This window comes from Pseudorasbora parva, chromosome 13 (genome assembly GCF_024679245.1).
Source record: "Pseudorasbora parva isolate DD20220531a chromosome 13, ASM2467924v1, whole genome shotgun sequence".
In the NCBI taxonomy this organism is placed as follows: domain Eukaryota; kingdom Metazoa; phylum Chordata; class Actinopteri; order Cypriniformes; family Gobionidae; genus Pseudorasbora; species Pseudorasbora parva.
In genome coordinates, this window is record NC_090184.1 from 43,816,875 (window position 1) to 43,840,424 (window position 23,550).

General features: G+C 39.4%; 1 protein-coding gene across 4 annotated transcripts in view; it reads left to right on the forward strand.

Annotated features, from left to right (window-relative positions):
• Positions 1–23,550, forward strand: part of cltcl1 (clathrin, heavy chain-like 1) — a 145,670-nt gene that overhangs the window by 18,744 nt on the left and 103,376 nt on the right. For all 4 annotated transcript variants that reach the window (XM_067414540.1, XM_067414541.1, XM_067414543.1 and 1 more), the window contains exons 2-7: positions 4,917–5,124; positions 10,668–10,936; positions 14,473–14,634; positions 14,726–14,839; positions 19,183–19,356; positions 19,895–20,092. In XM_067414540.1, the coding sequence (XP_067270641.1) occupies positions 4,917–5,124; positions 10,668–10,936; positions 14,473–14,634; positions 14,726–14,839; positions 19,183–19,356; positions 19,895–20,092 (1,125 nt within the window). The remainder of the gene's footprint in view (positions 1–4,916; positions 5,125–10,667; positions 10,937–14,472; positions 14,635–14,725; positions 14,840–19,182; positions 19,357–19,894; positions 20,093–23,550) is intronic.

Sequence of the window (23,550 nt, forward strand, 5' to 3'; positions counted from 1 at the left end):
CGCACGTTTTACTATTTCGCTCCCTCGATTTATAAATTGTCCGCACGTTTTACAATTTTGTTCCCTTGATTTATAAATTGTGCACACGTTTTACTATTTCGTTCCCTCGATTTATAAATTGTGCACACGTTTTACTATTTCGTTCCCTCGATTTATAAATTGTCCGCACGTTTTACAATTTTGTTCCCTTGATTTATAAATTGTGCACACGTTTTACTATTTCGATCCCTTGATTTATAAATCGTGTGCGCACGTTTTACAATTTTGTTCCCTTGATTTATAAATCGTGTGCACACGTTTTACTATTTCGATCCCTTGATTTATAAATTGTGCGCACGTTTTACTATTTCGCTCCCTCGATTTATAAATTGTGCACACGTTTTACTATTTCGATCCCTCGATTTATAAATTGTCCGCACGTTTTACAATTTCGTTCCCTCGATTTATAAATAGTGCGCACGTTTTACAATTTCGTTCCCTCGATTTATAAATTGTGCGCACGTTTTACAATTTCGTTCCCTTGATTTATAAATTGTGCGCACGTTTTACAATTTCGTTCCCTCGATTTATAAATTGTGCGCACGATTTACTATTTCGTTCCCTCGATTTATAAATTGTGCGCATGTTTTACTATTTTGATCCCTCGATTTATAAATTGTCCGCACGTTTTACTATTTCGTTCCCTCGATTTATAAATCGTGGTCACATTTTACTATTTCGTTCCCTCGATTTATAAATCGTGCGCACGTTTTACAATTTCGTTCCCTCGATTTATAAATCGTGTGCACACGTTTTACTATTTCGATCCCTTGATTTATAAATTGTGCGCACGTTTTACTATTTCGATCCCTCGATTTATAAATCGTGTGCACACGTTTTACTATTTCGATCCCTCGATTTAAAAATTGTGCGCACGTTTTACTATTTCGATCCCTCGATTTATAAATCGTGCACATGTTTTACTATTTCGATCCCTCGATTTATAAATTGTGCGCACGTTTTACAATTTCGCTCCCTCGATTTATAAATTGTGCGCACGTTTTACAATTTCGCTCCCTCGATTTATAAATAGTGCGCACGTTTTACAATTTCGTTCCCTCGATTTATAAATTGTGCGCACGTTTTACAATTTCGTTCCCTCGATTTATAAATTGTGCGCACGTTTTACAATTTCGTTCCCTCGATTTATAAATTGTGCGCACGATTTACTATTTTGATCCCTCGATTTATAAATTGTGCGCACGTTTTACTATTTCGTTCCCTCGATTTATAAATCGTGGTCACATTTTACTATTTCGTTGCCTCGATTTATAAATCGTGCGCACGTTTTACTATTTCGATCCCTTGATTTATAAATTGTGTTCACGTTTTACTATTTCGATCCCTTGATTTATAAATTGTGCGCACGTTTTACTATTTCGTTCCCTCGATTTATAAATCGTGTGCACACGTTTTACTATTTCGATCCCTCGATTTATAAATTGTGCGCACGTTTTACTATTTCGATCCCTCGATTTATAAATCGTGCACATGTTTTACTATTTCGATCCCTCGATTTATAAATTGTCCGCACGTTTTACTATTTCGATCCCTTGATTTATAAATTGTGCGCACGTTTTACTATTTCGATCCCTCGATTTATAAATTGTGCGCATGTTTTACAATTTCGCTCCCTCGATTTATAAATTGTGCGCACGTTTTACAATTTCGCTCCCTCGATTTATAAATAGTGCGCACGTTTTACAATTTCGTTCCCTCGATTTATAAATTGTGCGCACGTTTTACAATTTCGTTCCCTCGATTTATAAATTGTGCGCACGTTTTACAATTTCGTTCCCTCGATTTATAAATTGTGCGCACGTTTTACTATTTCGTTCCCTCGATTTATAAATCGTGCGCACGTTTTACTATTTCGATCCCTTGATTTATAAATTGTGTTCACGTTTTACTATTTCGATCCCTTGATTTATAAATTGTGCGCACTTTTTACAATTTCGTTCCCTCGATTTATAAATCGTGTGCACACGTTTTACTATTTCGATCCCTCGATTTATAAATTGTGCGCACGTTTTACTATTTCGATCCCTCGATTTATAAATCGTGCACATGTTTTACTATTTCGATCCCTCGATTTATAAATCGTGTGCACACGTTTTACTATTTCGATCCCTTGATTTATAAATTGTGTTCACGTTTTACTATTTCGATCCCTTGATTTATAAATTGTGCGCACTTTTTACAATTTCGTTCTCTCGATTTATAAATCGTGTGCACACGTTTTACTATTTCGATCCCTCGATTTATAAATTGTGCGCACGTTTTACTATTTCGATCCCTCGATTTATAAATTGTCCGCACGTTTTACTATTTCGATCCCTCGATTTATAAATTGTGCGCACGTTTTACTATTTCGATCCCTCGATTTATAAATTGTGCACACGTTTTACTATTTCGATCCCTCGATTTATAAATTGTCCGCACGTTTTACTATTTCGATCCCTCGATTTATAAATTGTGCGCACGTTTTACTATTTCGATCCCTCGATTTATAAATTGTGCGCACGTTTTACTATTTCGCTCCCTCGATTTATAAATCGTGCGCACAATTGAGCAAATCGAGGGAATTAATAAGTAAAACGTGCGCATGATCTAGCAAATAAATCAAGGGAACGAAATAGTAAATTGTCGCACAATTTAGCCTACTAGTTTTTTACTGTATGTCATGTGCAGGCTCCGTACATATGACACAAACAGAGCTTTATTCTTTAGCTATAGGTCTATTCAACAGTAGAAGTCAAGAAAGACATTAAATAGTCAAATATATATAAAAAAATACTGCACTCTATAAATTAACTATACACTGATTCTTAATAAATATATTAAGTTATTTAGCCAAGCATGGGGTGGTAACTCTTCTGACCTCTGCGTTATCTGCTAACACTATTTGTGAAAGTATGCTTGAATTTGAAAGATTCAATATTCACAATATTTTTAAATTTTACATCGTCTTCAAAATGATTGTGATATTATCGCTAATATTCAGTATATCGCCCAGCCCTAATATACGGCTGTACGGAGAGTTTGGACAAGTGAGCTTTCACCGAGAGGAAAATATCACAATCATGTCCTAAATCTGGACAGTCACAGCTGGTTAAGAAAGAAACATATTCACTCACCCTCAGTTTAAATACGGTCATCCTTAAGATGTTCCAAACCTGTATGAATTTCTTAATTCTGCTTTACACAAAATAAGATGTTTTGAAGAATATGGGTTGATGCGCACCATTGACTTGCGTAGTATTTTTTTTCCCCATACCATAGGGGACATTTCAATGTTTAATTGCCCATATTCTCCTCTCGAGGGCGAGGAAATGATGATAGGATTCTCATGTTTTAGGTGAACTTTCAATTTAACTTCAGAGATGTTTTAATGGCTTGATGCTTTATTGCAGGAATGACCAAACACAAAATCTCAGGGTGACTTTAAGTTAATATTTCAATAATTGAACGCCATGTTGATGTGTGTATGGCTCTCTGGCATCGGTTAATGGTCACATGACACATGCAGGTAAATAAAGAAAATATTTATTGTGATTTGGTTTTGTTTTAATTTTAATTATTAAAAAAAAAATAGTAAGTGTTTTATTTGTATTTATTTTATTAATTATTTATTTAAATTTGACATTTGTATGATTTACATTTTTTATTTAATTTATGTTAATTTAATGTTAATATGTTAATTATGATTTAATCAGTTTTGTGAGTGATTATATTTTAAAATCTTTCATTTTAGCTTTAGATTATTTAAGAAATTTTTAGTTAGTGTTTTATTTTGATTAGTTTTATTAATTATTTCAGTTTCATATTTTAATAATTAAATTTCAATTTGTTTTAATTTAACATTATTTTAATTTAATATTGTTATAATTTAGTGATTTTATTTTAAATCTTTAGATTATGATTTAATAGATTTTTAGTAAGTGTTTTATTTTGATAGTTTTTTTAAATTATTTAAATTGAATATTTTTATGATTTACATTTTTAGATTGTTTTTATTTTAAATTATTTTAATTGGACATTATGATTGAACTTATTTTTAAAAAACATTTTTATAAGTGTTTTATTTTGATTAAATGATTTATTTTAATTTGTTTAATTTTAGTATGTGTTTTATTTTGATTATTCTTTTCAATTATTTATGTCAAGTTATTATTTATGTATTAAATCATAATCATAATTTTATATATATATATCAAATTTTGTTATTTTGTATTATTTTAATGGTTTAATTTTGATTTAATACGTTTTCAGTAAGTCCTTTATTTATTTATTTATTTTTATTATTTATTATTTTAATTGTACATTTATGAATTACATTTTTAGGAAGTGTAATTATTTTAAATTTTATTTATTCATGTTAGTTATGATTTTTATATAGTCATTATGATCTTTTCATCAGCTCCTGTGTTATGGCATCAGTTAGTTAGTTCTTCACTGGTGTGTGTGTGGGTGTGTGTACTTGTTTATATTACATTGTGGGGACCAAATGTCCCCACAAGTGTGTGTGTATGTGATGGGTAGGTTTAGGGGCAGGGGCTGGGGCTGGGGCAGTGTGTGTGTGTGTGTGTGTGTGTGTGTGTGTGATGGGTAAGTTTAGGGGCTGTGTGTGTGTGTGTGCAGGGGTGTCAGACTGGGGGGATAAAGGGTACGTTAAGGGGCAGGGGCAGTGTGTATATGTGTGTGTGTGTGTGTGTGTGTGTGTGATGGGTAGGTTTAGGGGCAGTGTGTGTGTGTGATGGGCAGGGCAGTGTAGAGGGATAGAATGTGCAGTTTGTACAGTGTAAAATTCATATATGGAAAGTCCCCACAGTTCTCAAAAACGCAACGTGTGTGTGTGTGTGTGTCTCGTCCTCCAGCTGCAGTCTCTGGGAGTGAGTCCGGCCGGCATCAGCTTCAGCTGCCTGACAATGGAGTCGGACCGCTTCATCTGCATCCGAGAGAAGGTGGGCGAGCAGAACCAGGTGGTCATCATCGACCTGAGTGACCCGGCGAACCCAATCCGGCGGCCAATCACAGCCGACAGCGCCATCATGAACCCCGCCAGCAAAGTTATCGCTCTGAAAGGTGCCAAAGCTTCTGTCTCAGTCGCTCTGACTGGCTTCATGTTGTTTTCTGACACATTTCTCAAACATGTTCTTTCTCACTCTAACCTCTGCTCTCTGAACTCTGAAGATGGTGAGTTTTTCAGCCGATCCGTCAGTCGTTGTGTCTTCACACATACATATATATATATACAGTACAGGCCAAAAGTTTGGACACATTACTATTTGTAATGTTTTTGAAAGAAGTCAAGCATTTATTTGATCAAAAATACAGAAAAAAATGAAATATATTATTACAATTCAAAATAAGTGGTTTTTAATTTATTATACTTTAAATGATCATTTATTTCTGCGATCAAAGCTGAATTCTCAGGATTATTCCTCCAGTCTTCAGTGATCATGATCCTTCAGAAATCATTCTCATATTCTGATTTATTATGAGTGTTGGAAACAGTTCTGCTGATTAATATATTTGATGAATAAAAGGTTCAAAAGAACTGCATTTATTTAAAATAAAAACATATTTTCAAATAATATAAATCTCCTTTACTGTCAATTTTTATCAAATTAATTGCTGAATAAAATTATTGATTTATTTCAAAAAAAGAAAGAAAAAAAATGACTGACCCCAAAATACTGACCAGTAGTGTATATTGTTGTTACAAAAGATTTCTATTTTTAAAACATTTGCTTCTTTTTTTATTTTATTTTTATTTTTTATTCATCAAAGTATTATAAAAAAGTATCACAGGTTATGAAAAAGCAGAACTGTTTCCATCTTTGTAAACGAATCCTCATCTGAGAATGATTTCTGAAGGATCATGATCACTGAAGACTGGAGGAACCATCCTGAAAATTCAGCTTTGATCACAGAAATAAATTATAATTTAAAGTATAATAAATTAAAAACCACTTATTTTAAGTTGTAATAATATATTTCATTTTTTTCTGTATTTTTGATCAAATAAATGCAGGACTGATGAGCAGAAGAAACTTCTTTCAAAAACATTACAAATAATAACGTGTCCAAACTTTTGGCCTGTACTGTATATACACTAATGGTCAAACGTTTTAGAACGGGAAGATTTTTTAATGTTTTAAAAGAAGTCTCTTCTGCTCACCAAGGCTGCATTTATGTTATTAGAAATACAAAAAGGCTGTGATATTGGGAATATTATTAAAATATAAAATATCTGTTCTCTGTGTGAATATATAGTAAAGTGTGATTTATTCCTGTGATCAAAGCTGAATTTATCATCATTACTCCAGTCTTCAGTGTCACATGATCCTTCACTAATCACTCTCATAGGAGGATTATGATGATCAAGAGACATTTATGATTATTATCAGTGTTGAAAACAGTTGTGTACATTTTTTTAGGATTCTTTGATGAATAGAAAGTTCAAAAGAACCGCTTTTATCTGAAATATAAAGCTTTTGCAACATTATAAATGTCTATACTACTGTCACTAATTTAACACATTAATTTAATGCATCCCTGCTAAAGTAATGTATTCATTTCTTTAAGTTATTTTCCCCAAAACATTTTTTTATTCTTACCGACCCAAAACATTTAAATAGTGGTACAATGTTAAAAAAGCTTTTTATTTCAGATAAATACTGTTCTTTTGAACTTTCTATTCATCAAAGTATCCTAAAAAAAAATTTACACAACTGTTTCAACAGTAATAATAATCATAAATGTCCTTAAAGCAGTAAATCCTCATGAGAATGATTAGTGAAGGATCATGTGACACTGAAGACTGTGACACTTACCAGCAGCCATATCACCCTGTAGCCCAAGACTGGTTTCCCAGCAGGGCTGAGCCTGGTCAGTACCTGGATGGGAGACCAACTGGGAAAACCAGGAGCTGCTGGTGGAGGTGTTAGTGAGGCCAGCAGGGGGCGCTCACCCTGTGGTATGTGTGGGTCCTAACGCCCCAGTATAGCGATGGGGACACTATACGGACAAAGAGCACCGTCCTTCAGATGAGACGTTAAACCGAGGTCCCGACTCTCTGTGGTCATTAAAAATCCCAGGATGTCCTTCGATAAAGAGTAGGGGTGTAACCCCGGCATCCTGGCCAAATTTGCCCACTGGCCTCTGTCCATCATGGCCTCCTAATCATCCCCATATCCTGATTGGCTTCATCACTCTGTCTCCTCTCCACCAATCAGCTGGTGTGTGGTGAGCGTTCTGGCGCAATATGGCTGCCGTCGCATCATTCAGGTGGTGCTGCACATTGGTGGTGGTTGAGGAGACTCCCCCCTTCTATGTAAAGCGCTTTGAGTGCCTTGAAAAGCGCTATATAAACAACAAATTATTATTATTAAGACTGGAGTAATGATGATAAATTCAGCTTTGATCACAGGAATATATGAATATATTTTAATATATATTCAAATAAAAAACTGTTATGTTATATTTTAATGATATTTCATAATATTACAGCTTTTTTGTATTTCTAATAACATAAATGCAGCCTTGGTGAGCAGAAGAGACTTCTTTAAAAACACTAAAAAATATTACTGTTCTCAAACTTTTGACCGGTAACCAGAGGTGGACAAAGTACACAACTTCATTACTTGAGTAAAAGTAAAAGTCCTACTGGTCAAATATTACTCCGTTACAAGTGAAAGTTGTAAAAACAGATTTTTACTTGAGTAAAAGTACAGAAGTATTTGTGTTCAAAAGTACTTAAGTATCAAAAGTAAATTTCCTTTTTTATGTCAACGCATTATTGTATTATAGTTGTATAAATGCACATTATGCCATCATGGTTTAAGCCAGTCAGTGACGCTCCATCTGACATACTAGCATACGACTAACTTAAACTCATTTAAATACTTGTAGAAAAGTTACAAAGCTCTTTATAAAGCTGCTGTCACTTTAAGGCCGAATGCACGGATCCAATACACTGATACACATCTGATATTCTCACACTGTTGTTACGGCCCACTCGAGACCGCAACAAAGATGGGATCACCACAACACGGATTTAATATAAGAAATTTAATTTATTAAACAATCTAGGGGTTTACAAAATGCCAAATGCCGACAACAATACAATCTCAAAGCGAGGCAAGCGGAGGCCAGCCGGAGATGATGTCAACTCTCCGTCCTCCCTCCATTGACTGAAGCCACGACATATATCGCTGCCTCCTAATTGGAGTCAGGTGTCTCCCATCTCTGCGGCCACCTACAAGAAAAGACAGAACCACACAAAAACACACCCACACCCATAACACTGTTCACCTTCACTTAAGACATAATCAACTTTGTTTATGTGAATACTCCACAAAATTAAAATTGTGACATCCGCCTTCTTCCATTTTTGCATTTAAACTGATCAGTGTTTAATAAATGCTGTGAAATCATTGAACTTCACGAGACTCTACAAAAATGTTTCCTGAAAGGCTTTCTGCAAAAACCCAAACACCTTTTAAAGAAGAAAAAAATCATCCTCCGTCTTTCAGAGCTGCGACAGAAACGACTTTCGACTTCGAGGACCTTGATAGAAATGTAGAGGAGTAAAAAGAACGATATTTGTCTTTCAGATGTAGTGAAGTTAGTCATAAGTTTACAGAAAAAATAATACTCCAGTAAAGTACAGATACTCAAAAACGAACTTATAGTACAGGACTCGAGTAAATGAGCTCAGTTACTGTCCACCTCTGCTGGTAGTGTATATTCTGTCTCATATGTATGTAGACGTGGTCTGTGTCTCGAGACAATCGCAGCTCCTGACAAATGCATGAGCTCTGTGTGTATCTGGACTTATTTTGGGGACAAATTTGTACCCAGAAGCTAAACCTGCATGTTATAAATTCAAAACTACAAGATTTAAACAAGAAAGAAGTCAGATTTCCCTGTTTATATTGCACAATTTTGACTGTATTTCTCAGAAATTGCTGGTGGGCGTGTAATCCCTACGTTAGGGGGACAAAATGTCCCCACAAAAATGGCAATATCCGAAATCCTTGTCCTTGTGGGGACATTTTTAGGTCCCCATGAGGAAAACATCTTATAAATCACACAGAAGGAGTTTTTTTGAGAACGTAAAAATGCAGAATGTTTCCTGTGATGGGTAGGTTTAGAGGCAGTGTGTGTGTGTATGTGTGTGATGGGTAGGTTTAGGGGCAGTGTGTGTGTGTGATGGGTAGGTTTAGGGGCAGTGTGTGTGTGTGTGTGTGTGTGATGGGTAGGTTTAGGGGCATTGTGTGTGTGATGGGTAGGTTTAGGGGCAGTGTGTGTGTGTGTGTGTGATGGGTAGGTTTAGGGGCAGTGTGTGTGTGTGTGTGTGTGTGATGGGTAGGTTTAGGGGCATTGTGTGTGTGAAGGGTAGGTTTAGGGGCAGTGTGTGTGTGTGTGTGTGTGTGTGATGGGTAGGTTTAGGGGCATTGTGTGTGTGATGGGTAGGTTTAGGGGCAGGGGCAGTGTGGGGGGATAGGATGTACAGTTTGTACAGTATAAAATCCATTACACCTATGGAAAGTCCCCATAAAACATGGAAACGCTACGTGTGTGTTTGTGTGTGTGTGTGTGTGTGTGTGTGTGTGTGTGTGTGTGTGTGTGTGTGTGTGTGTGAGAGAGAGAGAGAGAGAGAGAGAGAGAGAGAGAGAGAGAGAGAGAGAGAGAGAGAGAGAGAGAGAGAGAGAGAGAGAGAGAGAGAGAGCGAGAGAGAGAGAGAGAGAGAATGTGTGTATGTATGTGAGTGTTGTTATTTGTTAACTATTAAAAATCATTCTATGTAATTGAAATAATGATGAAATAAAAATTAAATAGTCCTAAAAAAAATGTAAAGTTTAAATGTTGTGTTGGCAACGAATTGAAATAAGTGTTTTAGATGAAATACTAAAATGACACACACACACACACACACACACACACTCACTCACTCTCATACGAACACACACACACACACACACACACACACACACACTCAGACACTCATACAAACACACACATACACACTCAGACACTCATACATACACACACACACACACTCACGCACGCACACACACACTCTCACAAACAGTCACACAAGCACACACACATATTCACACTCACTCACACACACACACACACACACACACACACACTCACACACATCACATACACACTCAACACTCTCACACACACACACACACACTCACTCTCACAAGAACACACACATAGACACTCGCTCACACACTCACACACACACACACACACACACACACACACACACACACACTATATCAAACTCACACACACACTATCTCACACTCACACACACACACACACACACACACACACACACACACACACACACACACACACACTCCTGATTTATCAGTGCATGTAATTCCAAAGAAATGTTTGACTTCATAATCTTCATCAACATATAACAATCTCTGAAAACACTCACCCTGAGGCCTTTCAGTTTAATGATGAATCTTATGCAGAAGTTATGGTTTTCTGCTAATCACGTCAAGCTCAACACTGATATATGAAGAGTTTGGTCTGTTTATGGCGAGCATCAGCGCTGAGGTCAAAGGTCACATGTGGTCTCTGTCCCCCAGCGGCGCGGACGCTGCAGATCTTCAACATGGAGATGAAGAGTAAAGTGAAGGCTCACACCATGACGGACGAGGTCCTGTTCTGGAAGTGGATCTCCGTCAACACCATCGCCCTGGTTACGGACACGGCCGTCTATCATTGGAGCATGGAGGGAGACTCTCAGCCAATCAAGATGTTTGATCGTCACGCCAGTCTCGCAGGATGTCAGGTCATCAACTACAGGACAGACGAGCAGCAGAAGTGGCTCCTACTGATCGGGATATCAGCGCAGGTGTGTGTGTGTGTGTGTGTGTGTGTGTGAGTGTGTGAGTGAGTGTGTGTGTGTGAGTGTGTGAGTGAGTGGTGTTGTGTTAGTGTGAATGAGGTGTGTGTGTGTGTGTGTGTGAGAGAGAGTGTGTAAGAGTGAGTGTGTAAGTGAATGAGACGTGTTAGTGTGAGCGAGGTGTGTGTGTGTGTCTGTTTGTGAGTGAGTGAGTGAGTGAATGAGACGTGTGTTGTGTTAGAGAGAGTGAGTGAGTGAGTGAGTGAGTGAGTGAGTGAGTGAGTGAGTGAGTGAGTGAGTGAGTGAGTGTGTTGTGTTAGTGTGAGTGAGGTGTGTGTGTCTGTGTCTGTGAGTGAGTGAGTGAGTGAGTGAGTGTGTTGTGTTAGTGTGAGTGAGGTGTGTGTGTCTGTGAGTGAGTGAGTGAGTGAGTGAGACGTATTGTGTTAGTGTGAGTGAAGTGTGTGCGTCTGTGTCTGTGAGTGAGTGAGTGAATGAGACGTGTGTTGTGTTAGAGTGAGTGAGTGAGTGAGTGAGACGTATTGTGTTAGTGTGATTGAGGTGTGTGCGTCTGTGTCTGTGAGTGAGTGAGTGAATGAGACGTGTGATGTGTTAGAGTGAGTGAGTGAGTGAGTGAGTGAGTGAGACGTGTGTTGTGTTAGTGTGAGTGAGGTGTGTGTGTCTGTGTCTGTGAGTGAGTGAGTGAGTGAGACGTATTGTGTTAGTGTGAGTGAAGTGTGTGCGTCTGTGTCTGTGAGTGAGTGAGTGAATGAGACGTGTGTTGTGTTAGTGTGAGTGAGGTGTGTGTGTCTGTGAGTGAGTGAGTGAGTGAGTGAATGAGACGTGTGTTGTGTTAGTGTGAGTGAGGTGTGTGTGTCTGTGTCTGTGAGTGAGTGAATGAGACGTGTGTTGTGTTAGTGTGAGTGAGGTGTGTGTGCCTGTGAGTGAGTGAGTGAGTGAGTGAGTGAGTGAATGAGACGTGTGTTGTGTTAGTGTGAGTGAGGTGTGTGTGTCTGTGTCTGTGAGTGAGTGAATGAGACGTGTGTTGTGTTAGTGTGAGTGAGGTGTGTGTGTCTGTGAGTGAGTGAATGAGACGTGTGTTGTGTTAGAGTGAGTGAGGTGTGTGTGTCTGTGAGTGAGTGAGTGAGTGAGTGAATGAGACGTGTGTTGTGTTAGTGTGAGTGAGGTGTGTGTGTCTGTGAGTGAGTGAATGAGACGTGTGTTGTGTTAGTGTGAGTTAGGTGTGTGTGTCTGTGAGTGAGTGAATGAGGCGTGTGTTGTGTTAGTGTGAGTGAGGTGTGTGTGTCTGTGAGTGAGTGAGTGAGTGAGTGAATGAGACGTGTGTTGTGTTAGTGTGAGTGAGGTGTGTGTGTCTGTGTCTGTGAGTGAGTGAATGAGACGTGTGTTGTGTTAGTGTGAGTGAGGTGTGTGTGTGTCTGTGAGTGAGTGAGTGAATGAGATGTGTGTTGTGTTAGTGTTAGTGAGGTGTGTGTGTGTGCGTCTGTGTCTGTGAGTGAATGAGTGAATGAGACGTGTTGTGTTAGTGTGTGTGTGCGTCTGTGTCTGTGAGTGAATGAGTGAATGAGACGTGTTGTGTTAGTGTGTGTGTGTGTGTGTGTGTGTGTCTGTTTGTGAGTGAGTGAGTGAGTGAGTGAATGAAACGTGTTGTGTTAGTGTGAGTGAGGTGTGTGTGTGTGTGTGTGTCTGTGAGTGAGTGAATGAGACGTGTGTTGTGTTAGTGTGAGTGAGGTGTGTGTGTCTGTGAGTGAGTGAATGAGACGTGTGTTGTGTTAGTGTGAGTGAGGTGTGTGTGTCTGTGTCTGTGAGTGAGTGAATGAGACGTGTGTTGTGTTAGTGTGAGTGAGGTGTGTGTGTCTGTGAGTGAGTGAATGAGACGTGTGTTGTGTTAGTGTGATTGAGGTGTGTTTGTGTGTGTGTGAGTGAATGAGACGTGTGTTGTGTTATTTGAGTGAGGTGTGTGTGTGTCTGTGAGTGAGTGAGTGAATGAGACGTGTGTTGTGTTAGTGTGAGTGAGGTGTGTGTGTGTCTGTGAGTGAGTGAATGAGACATGTGTTGTGTTAGTGAAGTTAGGTGTGTGTGTCTGTGAGTGAGTGAATGAGACGTGTGTTGTGTTAGTGTGAGTGAGGTGTGTGTGTGTGTGTGTGTCTGTGAGTGAGTGAATGAGACGTGTGTTGTGTTAGTGTGAGTGAGGTGTGTGTGTGTGTGTCTGTGAGTGAGTGAATGAGTAAATAAGACGTGTGTTGTGTTAGTGTGAGTGAGGTGTGTGTGTCTGTGAGTGAGTGAATGAGACGTGTGTTGTGTTAGTGTGAGTGAGGTGTGTGTGTCTGTGAGTAAGTGAATGAGACGTGTGTTGTGTTAGTGTGATGTTTGTGTGTGTGTGAGTGAATGAATGAGACGTGTGTTGTGTTAGTGTGAGTGAGGAGTGTGTGTCTGTGAGTGAGTGAATGAGACGTGTGTTGTGTTAGTGTGATTGAGGTGTGTTTGTGTGTGTGTGAGTGAATTAATGAGACGTGTGTTGTGTTAGTGTGAGTGAGGTGTGTGTGTCTGTGAGTGAGTGAATGAGACGTGTGTTGTGTTAGTGTGAGTGAGGTGTGTGTGTGTGTCTGTGAGTGAGTGAATGAGACGTGTGTTGTGTTAGTGTGAGTTAGGTGTGTGTGTCTGTGAGTGAGTGAATGAGACGTGTGTTGTGTTAGTGTGAGTGAGGTGTGTGTGTGTGTGTGTCTGTGAGTGAGTGAATGAGTAAATAAGACGTGTGTTGTGTTAGTGTGAGTGAGGTGTGTGTGTCTGTGAGTAAGTGAATGAGACGTGTGTTGTGTTAGTGTGAGTGAGGTGTGTGTGTGTGTGTCTGTGAGTGAGTGAATGAGTAAATAAGACGTGTGTTGTGTTAGTGTGAGTGAGGTGTGTGTGTCTGTGAGTGAGTGAATGAGACGTGTGTTGTGTTAGTGTGAGTGAGGTGTGTGTGTCTGTGAGTAAGTGAATGAGACGTGTGTTGTGTTAGTGTGATGTTTGTGTGTGTGTGAGTGAATGAATGAGACGTGTGTTGTGTTAGTGTGAGTGAGGAGTGTGTGTCTGTGAGTGAGTGAATGAGACGTGTGTTGTGTTAGTGTGATTGAGGTGTGTGTGTCTGTGAGTGAGTGAATGAGACGTGTGTTGTGTTAGTGTGAGTGAGGTGTGTGTGTGTGTCTGTGAGTGAGTGAATGAGTGAATGAGACGTGTGTTGTGTTAGTGTGAGTGAGGTGTGTGTGTCTGTGAGTGAGTGAATGAGACGTGTGTTGTGTTAGTGTGAGTGAGGTGTGTGTGTGTGTCTGTGAGTGAGTGAATGAGTGAATGAGACGTGTGTTGTGTTAGTGTGAGTGAGGTGTGTGTGTGTGTGTGTCTGTGAGTGAGTGAATGAGTGAATGAGACGTGTGTTGTGTTAGTGTGAGTGTGTTAGTGTGATTGAGGTGTGAGTGTGTGTTGTGTGTGAGTGTTTAGTAAGCCTAATATTATGACTAAATGTCTGTGTGTGTGTGTGTGCCGTCCTGCAGCAGAGCCGGGTCATCGGGGCGATGCAGTTGTTCTCTGTGGAGCGTAAGGTTTCTCAACCCATCGAGGGTCACGCGGCGGCGTTTGGACTGTATAAGCTCGAGGGAAACCCCATCGCTTCAACACTCTTCTGCTTCGCTGTCAGAGGACAGGCTGGAGGAAAGGTGAGCATTCTGCCCGTCATGCTCCGTGTGGGTCTGTTTGCTTGGAGCATAAAGATGTGTGTGTGTGTGTGTATGTGTGTGTGTTCTCCAGCTGCACATCATCGAGGTGGGTCAGCCTCAGACCGGTAACCAGCCGTTCACTAAGAAAGCAGTGGATGTGTTTTTCCCTCCTGAAGCACAGACGGACTTCCCTGTGGCCATGCAGGTTCAGTCTTTATCTCACTATCACCTGATCACATGTGGAGTTAAAGGGTTAGTTCACCCAAAAATGAAATTGATGTCATTAAAGGGGTACTTCAGCGCTGGGAAGATGAATCTGTATTTAAACTGGGTCATCAATGCAGTAGAAATGTGAAATTATTTTTGAATTTGGTGTCTTCTAGACTGAGAAAAGACAGAAAATGTATTTTTGTCCCATGGGGATGAAAGACTACAATTCCCAGAATGCTTCGCTGCCCTGTGAGGCCATTCCCAACACCAACAACTTCATTACTGTGACTGAGTTAGAGACACTACAATTAAAAACTGAACGTGTCTGTTCAATATAATGAGTGAGTCACCGCGCGAGTATCACAGTACTGAGCACCAGAGGTGGAAAGTAACGAATTACATTTACTCGCGTTACTGTAATTGAGTAGTTTTTCTGTGTACTTCTACTTTTTTAAGTAGTTTTAAAAATCTGTAATTTTACTTTTACTTAAGTACATTTTGATTAAAGTATTGTACTTCGCTACATTTTAAACCACATCCGTTACTGAGTAAAAATAAATCATTAATGCAAAGAGAGGAGGAAAAACACCGCGATCCGGAAATGACTAATATTGAATAGACGGCGCGGGGCGCGGGAGAGAACATGCGCGCAAATATCAGATGGAGACAAACAAGACAGACGTCAGTGACGCAGACCCAGGTGAAAGCAAAACGCCCTGGCTAGTATGGAAATACTTTGGATATAGAAAAAAATAATGTGGTGTTGTCCTGGAGGATATCAAATTTGCACAAAATGTGGATGCAAATGAAGAAACACATAGAACATGTTCGAGAACACATCCCTCTGTGCAAATAAAGCCCCGTTTCCACCACAGGAACTTTACCCAGGAACTAGGAACTTTGGGTGGTACTTCGTGTGTTTAGACCGCAGGAACCAGGGTAAAATTGAAGTTCCGGGTAAATATTTCCCCCTCCAAACGGCCCTGCTCGCGAGGTAGTACTTTTTCAAAGTTCAGGAACTTTCGAGGGCGGGACTTGGGCGCTGAACATGCTGATTGGTTGAGCTCACGCAGTTCAACCGGCATTTTTAAAAGTCTTTTGCGAGGTTCGTTCTGCGTTCAGTAAATATCAGTCTTGCTCTCTGTCTGGTGGCGCGCGGTCGTCTCAGCCATCTCACGTTCAATGTCCGTAATAGCTGATAATAATATACATTGTCATTTTAAATCTAGCTTTACAAGCTTTCTGAATATGCTGCAGCTGCATGCTGCTGAATCTGCATATTAGTGCTCTTTTCTGTCATTGTTAATTACCTCTTTAGTAAACCTATACATAACCAGCAAAAGCAGCAAAGCTTGAATCTCTTCCATACTCGTTATTAATTTTTTTTCACCATGTAAACGACCTGACCGATTACTTTTAAGTGTGTGTCCTTACATGACGTGACGGCGCGCGCCGCGCTCATGTTGACAAGAGAGGAAAGTACATTTTTCTGAGGGCTAAACTTTTTATTTCGTAAGTTATGAAGATAATGTTGGAGTAATGACACAGCGTATATTGCCCCAGGCAGTTTTTACTTTAACTGCGCCTGACAGAAGATTTTTTTTTCTGAGATGATTATTACACTTTACAACAAATAGCTATAAATAATACTGTATTAGTCCTGGTGGCCGTTAAGAGTTGCTATGGCTACAGTCAACACACTCCAGCTGCTGGAAAAAACAGCGTTGACATTTTTGGTGCGGCAGACAAACTGCATGTGACAAAATGATTGCGATTGAAAGTCATCACATGTAAACACCAGATCGGTTTAGATAACGTCTCATGTAAACAGATCACTAAATCTTTCAATCGGTACACACACAAATGATTACTGTCCTTCACTGATTTGGAGGAACAGTCGCGCGCAGTCCTACATCACCGGACTAATTTGCCTAATCTTCTCGGAACTTTATCGCGGTCGAAACGCAGACAGCTGCAGGTCTGGGGGGGAGAAAAGTTCCTGTAAAAAAGTTCCTGGTACAAATAGTTCCGGGTAATTTTGGTGGAAAAGGGGCTTTAAAAAGGTATGTTTATAACTTAGGCCGATTGATTTCTGTGACGCAGAGGGAATCCCAGAATCCAGTCATGAACATTAACTTTACATTATAACGTAGATTTGGTGTAATACATGCAAACTGGTGGAATGAACGAAAAACTCGAATGTAGAGCTGTAGGCCTTAGAAATAAATCAAATTGCGACATGGTCTGTGAACATTAAAGCACAACATTTGTAACGCTTGTGTCCGGGTGAAAAATGCGAATAGCTCACTTAATATATCTGGAGTGGATGCAAACACGGAGGCAATTGACGTCAAACAGATCGCGCTTTATTTCCCGCTGAACTCTCATCACAAACTCCATTTCCGTCCACAGCATTACTCAATAAAACAAAATAACTGACTGTTAGCAACAGAAGAACAGAGAATAATCCTCACACATGGGAGCTCAAAACTCAGTGCGCACATACACAAGATGCAGAACTCGTTTTCAGGGAGCGCGCGCAGCTCTTAAAGGGGCCACACTATATTTCTACTCGTTACTCATTGAATGCTATATGAATATATGATCTGCTTGTTCTCTCTCTGTGAATGAGCTGCTCTGTCTACTACATATGGACTCTATTATTCTTAAACATTTTTACGAATTAATGATAAAAATAAGTTGTTAATCTAATTCATAATAATTTATTGAATTTAGTTTATTAGACGTATAATACGTTTTATTGAAATTTTGAAAAAACAAAATAAACAAATGGTTTTAAGTTTGTTATAATAAAGCATTTGTTCAACCAAATAAAAAAAGACCAATCTTCTTCATTCATTTAACATCATTTTAACAAGTGATAATAACCATCATTTAATAATAGGTACAGTAAATGTTTAATTGATGTTTTCTGAGATAGTTGTCATATCGTGAAAATCTCATTCTATCACAACGCTACAGGGGAGAGTCCCCCACCCCCACTGTTAAAAAAGTAACTAAGTAACTTTTACTCTGAGTACATTTTAAATGAGCTACTTTTTACTTTTACTTGAGTAAATTTTTAGACCAGTAATTTTACTTGTACTTAAGTAAAATTTCATTGAAGTAACAGTACTTTTACTTGAGTAGAATATTTTGTTACTCTTTCCACCTCTGCTGAGCACTAACTGCAGGAGTGATGAGAGCTGAGGTAATCGCGACTACATTCGCGGCATACATTCACAACGCGAGTTCAGTCTGGCGCGTTTCAGTTCATGCCTTTGCAAGCTTAACTTTCATAGAAATTAATTTGAGAAGTTAAAAGACTTACATTGCTCACCATAGCTCCGTTTAAATGATCCTGTCTGCAAGCTGAGTGTAATCTCCCATCCCCCAATGCCGGATTCAAAACATGCGGAAATGGCTCCCTCTGCTGGTGTAGTCTTTAGCCTTTGGGCAAACATTCCTCCTATGATGCAAAAATCGTCATTTTGCATCATAGGAGGAATTTTTCCAGAAATAAAATGCATAAATCTCTCGTCTCAGGGAGATATGAGAGGGGAAAGCACAATAATTTGAATATTCTCCAGGGTTTCTACTGATACAAAGCCATATGCTAATCGCTGAAGTAACCCTTTAACTCCTCCCCCTAATGTCGTTCCACACCCGTAAGACCTCCGTTCATCTTCACACACAGTTTAAGATATTTTATATTTAGTCAGAGAGCGTATGCAAGTGTATGAACACTATACTGTCCATGTCCAGAAAGGGAATAAAAACATCATCACAGTAGTCCATATGAGACATCAGTGGGTTAATTAGAGTCTCTTGAAGCATCCAAAATACATTTGGGTCCAAAAATAACAAAAACTACGACTTTATTCAGCATTGTCTTCTCTTCTGTGTTCACGGCTGCCCAGTGACGCTGCTGACGTGTTATCTGGAGCGCGCAAGCTTCGTTTATAGTCTGAGGGAGACACGGATTGAAAACAAACACAGAAGAGAAGCCAATGCTGAATAAAGTCGTAGTTTTTGTTATTTTTGGACCCAAATGTATTTTGGATGCTTCAAGAGACTCTAATTAACCCACTGATGTCTCATATGGACTACTGTGATGATGTTTTTATTCCCTTTCTGGACATGGACAGTATAGTGTGTATACACTTGCATACGCTCTCGGATTAAATATAAAATATCTTAAACTGTGTGTGAAGATGAACGGAGGTCTTACGGGTGTGTGGAACGACATTAGGGGGAGGAGTTAATGACATACATTTCATTTTTGTGTGAACTAACCCTTTAACTAACACCTGCTAACCCGTGTGTTTTCTGTCTCAGATCGGTACGAAGCATGGCGTCATCTACCTCATCACTAAATACGGCTACTTTCACATGTACGATCTGGAGTCGGGTGTGTGTATATACATGAACCGCATCAGCGCTGAAACCATATTCGTCACGGCCGCTCACGAGAGCACTTCTGGGATCATCGGGGTCAATAAGAAGGGGCAGGTACACACACACTCTCTCTGACACACACACACACACTATCTATTCTATCTATCGTTCTGTCTGTCCATCCAGCAATTGTTAGTGAGTCAGAATGGTAACCTGAAGATTACACTTTTACTTCACTTAAAGGTGCAGTATGCAATTTCTCAAAATAAAACACTGTTGACATTTGAAATCATGCCTCTCCCTTCATTGCTTCGTCCCCAATTGCACTGATTGGCTCTTTCTCTTCTCCTCCATCATGAGTGGGCACGCCCCTTACTGCTGATTGGCTCACTCTGTCTCCTCCCCCATCATGAATGGACACGCCCTTACTGCTGATTGGTTACAAGTTTGTTGTGGTGCTTGGTCCGATCCACTTTTAACAGCGCTTTTTAAAATCGCTTACTGCACCTTTAATAAAAAAAAAAAAAAAAACAGCTTTTAAAATAAAATAGATTTTTTGATTTTCAGCCCAGTCCTTCTAGAAGTTTCATGTTCTGGTTACAGTCTGGTTGCGTCACATGTTTCGCAAATGTGTATGTGTGTGTATTTCTAGGTCCTGTCGGTGTGTGTTGAGGAGGAGAACATTGTAAATTACGTGACCGGCGTGCTGCAGAATCCAGAGCTGGCGTTACGGATGGCGTTACGCAGCGATCTTCCCGGAGCAGAGGAGCTCCTGACACACAAGTTCAACACACTTTTCTCACAGGGCAGCTACACGGAGGCGGCCAAAGTCGCTGCATCGGCTCCTAAGGTACCGTATTTTACGCATTATAAGGCGCACCGGATTACAAGGTGCACCTTTAATGAATGGCTTATTTTAGAACTGTTTTCATAATCCGAGCGCACCGGATTATAATGCGCATAGATTAGACGATACTACGTTTGAATGGGTTTGCGTTATGCATCCACTAGATAGAGCTGTGCTTAAGGGAATGTCAACAAAACAGTCAGATAAAGTCAAACTTTATTAAGTGTTCTGACTACTCCGTTCACTCCCATGGTAACGTTGTTCAAACGCTGATGTGCATATTAACAATATCTCCCAGCCTTGGTAATCTTTTGGTAGTTGCTGCGAGACGGTAGTTCGTGTGCGGATAAAGAGATTACGTCTTTTCATAAAACAAAAGCACCTCGAAATTCATCGATGTTCATGTCCCGTGCTAGCGCTGGTGCCTTCATTCTGTTACGTTCCCATTTTAGATTTCTAGGGGAAAAAGGGAAGTAATGTTTTAAAGAATATTTAATAGCAACAAAGAAGGTTTAAACGTTCCCAGTCCCAGCACTCACTACACAATATAAGATTTAAATAGATTTATTTGCAATAAATTAGTGAAAACAAATACAGTGCCAAAGGAACAAACTACAAACTAAACACAATCCCAACATAAACACAAGGGATACATGTTCAAGAGCGGGAGTGGCCAAAACAACAAACAAAAGATTACTAACTAGTGGTATAGGATCTAATTAACCTGCACAAAATAAATACAAACTCTTACCTTACTTCACTACTAACAAAAACAGGAGAGAATGAGAACAAAAGAAAAATGGCCCCCCGTCTCCCTACTGCTTCAACATAGGAGGCAACTGACTTAAACAGCCGGGCACACAGCCACAACACATTTAAGTTTGATTTTAAGTTTAAGCTTAACACATAAAAGCTGCACACTACAGCAATGACACCAAATTAAGCTTAAAGGAACACTCCACTTTTTTTGAAAAAGGCTCATTTTCCAAGTCCCTTAGAGTTACACAGTTGAGTTTTACCGTTTTTGAATCCATTCAGCCGATCTATGTATCAGGCTTTTAGCGTAGCTTAGCATACATCATTGAATCAGATTAGACCGTTAGCATCGCTCTTAAAAATGACCAAAGACTTTATTTTTTCAAAGATAATATTTTTCCCATTTAAAACATTACTATTATGTAGTTACATCATGTACTAAGACCAACGGAAAAAATAAAAGTTTGGATTTTTAGACCGATTATAGACTATAGACTTTTTCACAAAAAACGGAAATATGTCACTGACACGTAGGCATTCTTCCGCTTCACGCTTATACTCAGCAAAATGTATACCAGCAGAGTGTTTTCTCTGAGCCTTTTCTGACGCAAATTCCTCCACCAAGACCAATAAACTGGACAAAGGCTACAAATTTCGCAGACACCATTAGAGGATGCTGACGTATCACATTTTAAACCACTTGTTGTTTTGCAAAGACTAACAATAAAACGCATCAATATGGCAAGAAAACTTGCAAATGATGTGTACATTTTATATTTATAACAACTGTAATGTTTAGACGTTGTTTAAACCTTACCTGCGGGTGGGTGTGTCACATTATCGTGATCCATTTTAGCAGCTGCACCGTTGTCATCCGCCTGGGAGGGGACACGCTGACGTTTGTTCACCCTTTCAAAATACAGACTCCCTATTGAGTGGTACTGTAAAATTGTTCCACAAGAAAAGGCTTAGGACACCACACTTTTAAGGCGACTGATGGTTGTTCCACCGGAGTAATCCTCCTTGGCAAAGTGTCTGCTACAGACGTAAATGCTGCCTTTTCTCACAGAGAAATTCGGCCCTTCTTCTCTTCTAACAGCATGAATCCACAAATTTCTTGTTGCTTGATCAGATGGAAATTAGTGAAAAGACATGTATGGTTGTTTTTGGGTACAACACAAACAACCTGGGACACAACAAAAACTCCTGTTTTTAGACTCACCCATTTTTGCATTTCCCGCTAGCTACTACTACGGTAACAGGAAGTGTCTTTGCACGTCCTTAACTAACTTCCGGTTAAAAATGCGGAAGTGTTAAAAAGGTCTATTCTCTCATTCCTGTGAAATAATCAGGGAACTTTAATGCCATTCTATGGGTGCAGCAGCGCAGTGATATTAAGCAGAAAATACCTAGCTATATCGGCCTAAAAAAATGATGTTTTTCATTTTCCGTTGGTCTTAGTACACGATGAAACTACAGAAGAGTCAATTTTTAAATAGGAAAATATAGTAAAAATCTTTTGAGTGCGATGCTAATGGTCTAATCCGATTCAATAATGTATGCTAAGCTATGCTAAAAGTGCTACCGCCAGATACAGAGATCGGCTGAATGGATTCAAAAATGGTAAAACTCGACTGTGTAACTCTAAGTGACTTGGAAAATAAGCCTATTTTCAAAAAAGTGGAGTGTTCCTTTAAGACACAACAAGAGCACCACTCTGGGACTGGCAACGTCACAACCCTCTCATGCTCCTGGGAGAAGGAATCTCTCTGGACCTCTCTCCTGTTCTGCTTAAATACTGGCTCCTCCTGACAGTGATGATGAGCATCTGGTAGGTCCCATCACCTAGATAAGGACAGGGAGGAGCACAGGAAATAGGGCAGAACACACATCAAAAAAACTTCAATTGCCAGCAATAACACAGTACATCAATGAATGACACAAACACCATAATTATAAAACATACACATACGTCCTGGGACGTAACAATTTGAATAGTGACTGTAGAGATGCGGTGGGGTTTTGTAGTTTACCAGTCGTACTGAAACATTTTATTATTATTAAATTGTATTTATTCGTTTTTAATACTGAAACATTTTGAACGCACGCCTTGATCCATAAATAAGGCGCTCTGGATTATAAGGCACACTTATAATCGATACTATCGTAATAAGTTGTTTTTTGAGAAAATTAAAGGCTTTTAAAGGGTTAGTTCACCCAAAAATGAAAATTATTTCATTAATTCCTCCCCCTCATGTCGTTGGACACCCGTAAGACCTTCGTTCATCTTCAGAACACAAATGAAGATATTTTAGTGTAAAGCTGAGAAAGGCTTCAGAAAGGCCTCCATTGGCATTCAGTCCATTCCCACTGACCCACTCACAAGACCCATAAAGGCACTAAAGACGGCGTTACAAAGCCCATCTCACTACAGCGGCTCGACAATCATTTGATGAAGCGACGAGAATAGTTATTGTGCGCACAAAAATCCAAATAACGACTTTATCCACCAAGTTATTGACGTGAACTCGACGCATGCGCGATAATATTGCACAGATCCGCCGTTCATGACCCAGAAGAGGAGGAGCCGCTGTCGCGTGAGTTCACGTCCGAGACCTACACGGAAGACAATAACTTGGGGGATAAAGTCATTATTTAGATTTTTTTTGCGCACAAAAACTATTTTCGTCGCTTCGTAAAATGAT